A 10,438-nucleotide genomic window follows, 5' to 3' on the forward strand; every position below is an offset into this window, starting at 1 on the left:
AGTTCAATACCACTCATCTGCTCTACTCACAGGAGTTGGAGGAGCAGAAACTGTCCATGGAAGGTAAAGTGGGGGCGTTGGAGAGACAGAACACCCTTCTGCACGAGCAAGTCGAGACTCTGGGTCGTGCACGTCAAACCAGAGGTCAGTAACCTTTTTGTGCTATTTATAGATGCTCTATGCTGTGCCGAATACTAAACTTAGTGATCCAGCCGATGTATTGATCTTGTCAGCAACGGGCTATGTCAAGCACCATAAGTGTCCAATTACGCTTATCCACGCATACCACTGACATATGCTAACGTGCTACACACTCGCCATACATAGCTGCCTATACGTGTGCATGTACGGCTGTGCAATAAGGTTAAGGCGGTCGCTATGCCGAATTGTTAGTATACACTCAGTAGTGAATTGAGTGTATGTATGTATATATGTATATGTGTATATATCGTATATATATATATATATATATATATATATCATACGCATATACTTATAGAGTGGGATCGTACACGACATTATTGTATGTTGCGTGTATCTGCCTATACACATATGTGGTCCGATGTGACATCTCTGTTATTAATTCAAATGTCAGTCTTTTCATCTTGGTGTTCATTATATATATCAGGTTGATGTATAAACACCCAGTGACACTGGCATGAATCATAAACTCTTAGGACTGCTAGATAGTTGAAACTTAGAGATGATAGTGCCATTACACAGTCCCTTTCGTTCATTTTGGTGTCAATATATGATCGTGATGAGTGCACATAGTCGAGGTCGACAAGTAGTGATGTTGCTTGAGCCTAATCGCAGATGCAGAACAGAGCAATGACGTACACATGTAGCCTTGTAGGGCGTATGATACACTTGGTTTACCACACATCTCTAACCATGTTTGTTTTATATCTAACCATGTTTATTATATACCGTATAGTGTACTGTTGCACCTGTTTAAGCCTACCTGAGATCCATCCTGCATCGTTTATAAACAAATCGTGAACGCGTGCAGCAGTTTGTGCTCGCACGAGACCCATTCTGATCTTTCTCTCATGTTATATAATATAATACAATTGTATTTAAACTGTTTTTCAACATGCACCTGTTTATTTTTAGAAGGGACCCATTCTGATCCTTCTTTTCATGTTGTATAATATAATACAATTGTATTTAAACTGATTTTCAACATGCACCTGTTTATTTTTAGAAGGGACCCATTCTGATCCTTCTTCCTATGTTGTATAATATAATACTATTGTATTTAAACTGTTTCCCAACATGCACCTGTTTATGTTTAGAAGGGACCCATTCTGATCCTTCTTCTCATGATATACAATAGAATACAACTGTATTTAAACTGTTTTTTCAACATGCACCTGTTTATGTTTAGAAGGGGCTCATTCTGACCTGTCCGCTACCGGTGCTTTGGGTGCAGAGGCCGAGCCTGCAACGGAGGATAGCAATACACTAGAGGGCATGAGGTGAGTGTACTTGTGCTATTTGTAGCGTCTCTAATATGCGTCTACTCGTAAAGGTGTGGTCTTCTGAGTACACACAGTGATAGTGATATATCGACTACATGTCAATGGGTGTACATTCTTTTATGCATCTATTTATACCCAGTAGTAGTGATATATGGACTACATGTCAACGGGTGCACATACTTTTATGCATCTATTTATGCCCAGTAGTAGTGATATATGAACTACATGTCAACGGGTGCACATACTTTTATGCATCTATTTATACCCAGTAGTAGCGATAGATCGACTACATGTCAAAATGAGTGAATTCTACTTTTGTGTGTAGTAGTATCACAGTAGTATTGAATTCTACCTTTGTGCATGTAGACGTTCAAGTATATACTGTCGACCGCTTGTGGATTAAGGCTTGTTTCCCGGATATGAAGCGCTATAAATGATAGAATTCCTAAACGCTAAACCCAAAAACCCTAATAACTCTTCGTAATGCGAAGTTGTGGTCATACAGATCCATGTGCAAGAGGGCATGAATCACACCAATCGAGCTTTGTATTCTGAATTGATCTATCAAGAAATTGGTTTTCGTATCTAATAAAACCTGGGTTTTCTACGAACAGAGAGATTGTTCGATATGTGCGCAGAGAAACCGACATGATGAGCATACGCTATGAGAATCTGACCTCCGAACACAACTCTGTGAAAGAACAGTTGAAGCGTGCTCAGGTACGCCTCGGCGGGGTTTGGGCGCACATTGCGTTATAGCCGGGTGTGCATGTATAGTGTGAATGTATATTTTGGTATTCCAAAAAATCATTTTATTGGTATATATATATACATACATATATATTGTGTGTGTGTGTGTGTGTGTGCGTGTGTGGGGTGTAGTCCAGTTGAACATGAAAGCAAAAATTTGTGGTTCATCCACACAGACCTTTTCGTCGACGTATAAATTTAGAATGCATGTGATACTTCCCAGTAGTTGATGGACACAGAAAAAGCACATCCTGCCGGAGACGCATCGGCTATGAAGGCAAACGCATTTGCAAATATATCTCATGTATTTATATATCTATATAAAACCTTGCTTTGAAAAAGCTCTTTTATATATACACATGTGATACACATACATACCACCGGATATGCCTACATTCAACTTACTTGTATACTTGTTTACATATACATGCATTAACACAGACACTTACCTACTACATACCTACACATAATATACATCGACCCATAGGATCAGTGTGATGTGCTCAAGGGTCTGGTGGACACCGAAAAATCGCGCCACGCCGACTACACATCAGCGATGCAGACACACAAGCAACTGCAGCAAAAGGTAGCGGAGATGAATGTGCTCAAGGAAACCTGTGTGCGTCTCAAGGCCGAGAAGGAGACCATGGAGATACAACACGCTGCCGTGTGTGGCCAGCTCAAGTATGTGTAGTATGTAGCACGTTGTCGGAGAAGACGTGCATGTGTGGAGGTGTCTGATTGGGGATGTACGGATTGGCTCGAGTATGTTTGGTTATATCATCCTGTAAAGGTATATGAGCGACGGTCTCGTGTGTATGTTGCCTGTAATGGTATGGCTACGTTTGCTAATGCTGCCGGCACTGTGGTACAGGACTCTGGAGGATAGCGCAGTGCGAATCAGCGGCCAGCTCGAGGAAGAAAGGACCAAAGCCAACAACGTAAGTGTCTATTGAACTATCCCTCGCTTGCATATCAGAGGCAGATGCTCATATGAAGTAGAACCCAAACGCATAACAAATATAGCATGCATGTGTTGTAGCGCTACCGGTTCTTACTTTAGGGAAGGGCAAAGTGTATGGTCGAGTGGCCTAATACTGTCTGTGTACATCTCTTTCAACACATAACACGAAGGTTCTCAATACCACGCCGTAGCCTGTGGTTCCGTGCCTGAATTAGGAAAGCCTCTGAATCTGAATATGATAGGAAAAAGAAATTTATATTTCAGACCAATCAGAACGCTTTACTGCACGCACTCCCAATAGTAACCGCCAAATCCGATTTCATATTGTAGAATGTTTTATAGACCAATCATAACGTTTCAGTGCACGCACTCCCAATAGTAATCGCCGAATCCGATTTGTATTGTAGATTGTTTTATAGACCAATCAGAACGTGCCATACCAAGTGTGCCTGACGGTAGCCTCTGAATATTGAGTGTTTACTTGAAAGTGATGTATGTCTCATATTTTGAAGCTCAAATTGTTGGTGGCATATTGATATGTACGCTTTCACCCACAATGTTCATTGTCAGTCGCCCAGAAGGTCTAATTGTTACATCGCTCACTCCCAAAGTGTTTCAGCTCCAGTTGTACTTGGTTTCAAAGTCATATAGAATCAGGATGTAAAGGTTAAAAAGTAGTAATCCAAAATTCTTTTTCCAATTTCTATGATTGGCATACAGTTGAATGTGGAGAAAATCAGCGCCGTCAACGAATGTAATCGGTGGAAGACGCGATTCGAGCAGTTCATGGACAAGTACAAAGACTTCGATCCCTCAAAGGTGGGTGGCTGCGTCGTTCATTCTACGCTTCGCCTATAAATTAGGGGTCAATGTTGTGGTGAACACTTAAAGCCAATTGCACATAAATCAGGATGAATCCATGTTTCGAAAAATAGCAACAACGGATCTATGATTCTACGCTTCGCCTGTATATCAGGGGTCAATGTTGTGGTGAACAGCTAAAGCCAATTGCACATAAATCAGGATGAATCCATGTTTCGTTGCAGACCCGAAAATAGCAACAACGGATCTATGCCTTCGATCACACCTGGTTGAAGTTTTTGTGACAGCCAGTTCATAGTTTGAATTTCACGGTTTAAATCCGGTTTCCCTTTTGTTGGCAATTGATGGCTATAGTGGGCATCGCAAATATAGTCGATGTTCTCGCCTGTGTCAACTATATATATATATATATATATATATATATATATATATATATATATATATATATAAATATAAAAGTAGAAGTGACCCCTAAACCCTAACCCCTAAACCCATAAAACCCTAAACTCTAAACCCTAAACCTCCTACGATTCCAACCCTCTTCCACCACAGTTGATCGAGGTAACGGAAGAGAAGGATGCGCTCAAGAGCAAGGCAGAAACACTGCAAACACAACTCAACAGTCTCACCACTCGCGTCACAGAGGCCCAGACGGCGCAACGCACGGCCGAGGCAAACTATGAACAGGCCAAGGCCAAGGTGTGTGGCTGTTGCATGGTGTATGGATGTGTTTAGGTTTGTGTATGGATGTGTTTATGTCTGTGTATGGATGTGTATATGTCTGTGTATGGATGTGTTTAGGTTTGTGTATGGATATGTTTATGTCTGTGTATGGATGTGTTTATGTCTGTGTATGGATGTGTTTAGGATTGTGTATGGATGTGTTTATGTCTGTGCATGGATCTGTTTTTGTCTGTGCATGGATGTGTTTATGTCTGTGTATGGGTGCGTATGTACATGTAGGTACATAAGCGTGTGCGCGCGCGTGAGTGTGTGTGGATATGACTGCACGCGAGTCCAGTGTCTTCCAGCTTAAGCCTATTCCCAGCGTTCCCGGTGTGTTCGTTATTCGTGCCTAGGCCTGGCTTGATACTTCCATATAACACTAAAGTTGCTTTTGGCTCAGTTGAGTGTACACTGATTTTATTGCAGATTGATACGGTGAATGCAGAGATGGCCAAACTGGTCGCCGAGAAACAGACCAGTGATGCCCACCACTCTACCCAGTTTACTAAGGTGTGTTGTACCGTGTTTTATTGGACGCAAGTGTATCTTATACCCATACATACTCATACACATGTATATTGATGGTTTGCCTACTGAGACTGGGAATACACTAGTGTTCGGTCAGCTGAACGAGTAAACATAGCATAGCATCATTTACACGCATACTGCAAGCATTGGCTATTCCATATCAGTTGTTGCAAGCCATTTCATATTGGCTGAGACTTGATGGCAGGGACTGCTGACGAAGGTACGTGTATGGCGAGGTTGCACCAATGAACACGTTGGTTGAACAGGCACGCGCTCACTCAAATCACTCATAGTAACAATACAGTACTATTTATTAACTCTACTACAGGTCACTCCTTAATACCATGGCACTTGTATAGCACCAGATGCTTTAATGACAATCACTCATAGTAAAAGTACAGTACTATTCATTATTTTAACAGGTCACTCGTTAATTCCATAGTACTTGTATAGCCCAGATGCTTTAATGGCAATCACTCATAGTAAAAGTACAGTACTATTCATTATCTTAACAGGTCACTCGTTAATTCCATGGTACTTGTATAGCCCCAGATGCTTTAATGGCAATCACTCATAGTAAAAGTACAGTACTATTCATTAACTCTACAGGTCACTTATTAATTCCATGGTACTGGTACTTGTATAGCCCCAGATACTTTAATGGCGACTTACCCATCGCATAGTACGAGCCCAACACTTGACGTATTAAATTCAACAGGCCATTTATTAACTCCACAGTTAAGTGTAGAGCCAGTAGGTTACCGTACTAGTCCCATTGTTTTGACAGACAGTCCTTTCCCTTCATCCACTCCCCATACTACTACACGCCAGCTGACCAACATCAGCAACTCAGCTGAAACGCGATCTCAACAAATACTCGCGCAGATGAACACTACCAAGAAACAACTGGAGGACGAGAAGAAGCGCAACGAGGCCATCGACAAGGAGCTAGCCGATGTCAACCGACAGCTGGCCGTGGCAAAGGTTTGTGTGGGCGTGGTACCATAGGCTCGATGGGTTGGTAGTATATTGTATAGACTCGATGGTTTGGTAGTATATTATATAGGCTCGATGGTTTGGTAGCACATTGTATAGATTCGATGGTTTGGTAGTATATTGTATAGACTCGGTGGTTTTATAGTATATTGTATAGACTCGATGGTTTGGTAGTATATTGTATAGACTCGATGGTTTGGTAGTATATTATATAGACTCGGTGGTTTGGTAGTATATTGTATAGACTCGATGGTTTGGTAGCATATTATATAGACTCGGTGATTTGGTAGTATATTGTATAGACTCGATGGTTTGGTATTATATTGTCCTGTTAAGGTAGCGTTTAGGGTCTTGTCAAAGGAACGTGTAAGTATTTCCTGTCACTCGTACAGGGATGCGTTACTTATTCAGGTACTCACCGAGACCGCATGCAAGCGGTTTGTCCCATAGTCTCTGCACTGTATAGTACTCTCAGTATCTGGTCTGAGGTTAGACCGCATGCAAGCGAACGGCTATAGTTATCTCTGCATATAAAATAGTCTATCATCTACCCAGGCTACAACATATAGAATCTCCCCCCAATACCTCTCTCTTCATTTGGTCCCATAGTCGCTGCCATGTACAGTATTCTCAGTACCTGATCTTAGATTCAAGTCCGACTGATCCAGTACTTGTACTCAGAATAATCCATTACCTCTTTCTAAATCGAGTACTACCTAATATGGTATGCTTTTGTATTACAGGCGGATACCGGCCCTCGCGGAAAACTGCAAGAGTTGGTCCAACAACGTGGATCGCAGATTATCGAGTTGCAAAATAGGGTAACGCTCCCAGAAAACGATATTGGGTTTAGGAACTAGGAGTTGTCTGTGTTTGCAAACATCTCAAGAGTTCCAATATCAGTCCTGGTGTAATCATGCTATGCATGAAACAAGGAGAGTTTCATGCTTCATAGTTTTATGTCAGTGATTTGGTATTCATGCTATGTAGTCTCCTTGTTTCATGCTTCTACGTTTTATGTCAGTGATTTCGTATTCATGCTATGCAGTTTCCTTGTTTCATGCTTCTACGTTTTATGTCAATGATTTGGTATTCATGCTATGCAGTCTCCTTTTTTCATGCTTCATAGTTTTATGTCAATGATTTGGTATTCATAGTATGCAGTCTCCTTGTTTCATGCTTCATAGTTTTATGTCAGTGATTTCGTATTCATGCTATGCAGTTTCCTTGTTTCATGCTTCATAGTTTTATGTCAGTGATTTCGTATTCATGCTATACAGTTTTCTTGTTTCATGCTTCATAGTTTGATGTCAGACCTTCAGACTTGTCTTCAAGAGCCCCTGGACCACTTGTTTGGATGTTGACGCACTCTTATGGTGCGTGTGCATATCGGGTCTTATGTATCCTCTTCCGTTGAAATGCTCTCATGAATTGTACCTTGGCATTGGTTTAGGATTTAGGGGACCCTAATACCCTAAAACGCTAAAACGTTAAAACCCTAAGACCCTCCCTGAAACTCTCACCCCATTGGCATTGGTTCCGTGTACAGATTGACGAGCTGCTGAGGGAGAAGACTGGTTTTGTGCAAAAGGTAAGAAGTCGAACTTATTGGTTTGCGTGCATGTAGTTGCTTGTAATTGCTTGTAATTGCATGCGATTGCATGTAATTGCATGCAATTGCATGTAATTTGGTGTATAAGCCACTCCATGCATGCGTGTACCTGTGTACTTCTAGTCGAGTCAATGGGTTCTGTTTTGCTTCTTTCTATGAGTATGTACCTATTGATGTGTTCTGTTTTGCCTTGTATGAGTATGTACCTATTGATGTGTTCTGTTTTGCTTTGTATGAGTGTGTACCTATTGATGTGTTCTGTTTTGCTTTGTATGAGTATATGCCTTTTGATGTGTTCCGTGATGCATTGTATGTACATGCTCGTGTGTCACAAGGTGTGGGAAAGCACCTGCCATGTGCACTCGTACACGTGCAAGAATATGCGAAGAATGAGACTCTTCATAAAATACAAATACAACTGTTTAGAGCGTACGTTGGTGCCTATAGAGTGACATACATATCCTAGCACATTTCTTCGATAGTTGTACATGCACACGTATGTGTAGCGTACGTTGGTGAGATCACTGCCAGTGCCCCTCTATAGGGTGACGCTTTATTTGCGTTGGTATGCAACATGTGGACATGATTTGCAGACACCTCCATATGCTCTGGGACACTATGAACGTATTGATAACGTGTACGTGTGTACACCTGTAACGCCCTCCCCGCTTCTCACGGATTGTATCCGCCTGTGAACACCGTTTTGCACATCCATTGCCAGCCACGGATACCCCATACACGTTAGTACTATTGAAGTGTTCGGTATAAAGGCGTCTACGTAGTAATGATCGTACAAGTATTTACATAATCAATGTTATACAGGCACACAGGGTTCTATTCACAAGGTCACAAGTACGCCCATGTCTGCATGTGGGTAGTGTTTGCGTGTGCACCTACAAATCCGTATACACACGGGTACACAGTCTATGTACACAATCAATCCTGTGCAGTATGTAGCTGAGTACTAAAACCCTAGAACCTTAGAACCTCAAGAACCCTGTGGAGCATCTCATTCCTGCATTTGGGTCTACATTCACATCCACAGTACAACGGTCTCATTCGAAGACTCAAAGAGAAAGATGCAACGATTGCTGCCGCTCAATCCGCGGCCAAAGCCGCACCCGCACCCACCCCGTCTATAAATAGATCGAATTCCGTGAACAAAACACCGGCCATTCCGAAGAACACGCCAGCAGCTGTACAGTCTGGTGCTGGCGCATCAAAACAAGCGCCTGCACAAGCGACTGGGCAAACAACTACACCTGCACAAGTGACTGGACCAACAACTACACCTGCACAAGTGACTGTACCTGTATCTGCACCTGTATCTGCACCTGCACCTGCACCTGCACAAACAAGACCGGTACCAACAAAACCCACTCCGGCTCTACCGGTGGTAAGTGAGTCACCCTTAGTGACAGAAATCATTGTGTATACGAGTGTATAGGTAAAGGGTGTGTGTAAACATACTAATTTATAATCGAAGGATATACGCGCACACGTATGGCCGAGATAACACGGGGTTTTGTAAAACGGTTACCATGGCAACCGATCGTATGTGCCAACTGTCTCATTCTTTCCGTCCACCTGTCCTCTATTTTGATCAGGTGCCAACCAAGAGTGCCCCCGTGCCCCCAAGCACTACAGAAAAGGACCGAAATGCACCGGAAACTACTACGGGGACACCTGTAGACCCATCAACCACATCTGCACAGGACAGTACCGGGGCCGGCGCCAATCCAACAATAGAGGGCCAAATCAGTCCCGAAACCAACACAGGTGCAGAGACTGGGGCACGTCGGGATAGTTTACTGGACAGCAACGTGGACATGCCCACATTTGGCGTTCCGAAAGTCAAACATGCCGCCGGTACGGCTACCAATATGGATACCTCTTCAGACTTAACCGCGAAGACAGGAGGAGAAACGCACCCACCCGCCCATACAAGCACACAAACGGAGCCTCAGGCAAACACAGCCACACGCCTTGGCGCAGACACCTCTGCACACTCCCGCCTACCGACCGACACGGCTGCGAAGGGGAGTGCAGTTACTGAGACCGGAGCACAAACCGGTGAGAAGACGCTTGACAGCGTGGGCACTACGGCAGATGCTGCGGACAATGCGGATGGCGAAGACTTTATGGACGACAACGAGCCACCACCGGCTGTGTATGCAGATGTAGGTGGGGATAGCGTAGGTACGGATAAGGAAGGTATGGATAAGTCGTCGGAGTCGGGGATGGCCGAGGAAGGGGAGATCGACACCCAGGCTGACGCCGCAACAGAGACACAGACACCTTCAGTGTCAAAGATCGAATCAAATGTACAACCAGAGGTACTTTCAAGTCCACGTGTGCCGCCACGGACACAAAAAAAACCTCCACAGGCACAGTCATTTGCTGGGTTTGGAAGCTCATCAACACCACCGCAAAGCCAACAGAGCGTACAGCAGCAGCATGCCCCACCTGCACCGATCCCAACAACACTCGCCAAACCAATTGTGAAGGTATATCTAGATATGTATGTGTGTAATATATATGTATGTGTGTATTATA

General features: G+C 43.2%; 1 protein-coding gene across 1 annotated transcript; it reads left to right on the forward strand.

Moving 5' to 3' along the window:
* Nucleotides 1-28: 28 nt before the first annotated feature.
* SARC_10797 (hypothetical protein) lies at nucleotides 29-10,389 on the forward strand (the record flags this gene model as incomplete). The annotated part of the gene is made up of 13 exons (XM_014295145.1): nucleotides 29-144; nucleotides 1,391-1,481; nucleotides 2,099-2,204; nucleotides 2,722-2,918; nucleotides 3,109-3,175; nucleotides 3,919-4,017; nucleotides 4,573-4,719; nucleotides 5,173-5,256; nucleotides 6,106-6,258; nucleotides 7,014-7,091; nucleotides 7,820-7,861; nucleotides 8,928-9,278; nucleotides 9,490-10,389. Coding segments are annotated over 13 exons (2,431 nt in total), but the record flags the coding sequence as incomplete, so codon positions are not given.
* Between the last annotated feature and the right edge of the window lie 49 nt (nucleotides 10,390-10,438).

The sequence above is a fragment of the Sphaeroforma arctica genome (assembly GCF_001186125.1).
Source record: "Sphaeroforma arctica JP610 unplaced genomic scaffold supercont1.1393, whole genome shotgun sequence".
NCBI lineage: Eukaryota > Ichthyosporea > Ichthyophonida > Sphaeroforma > Sphaeroforma arctica.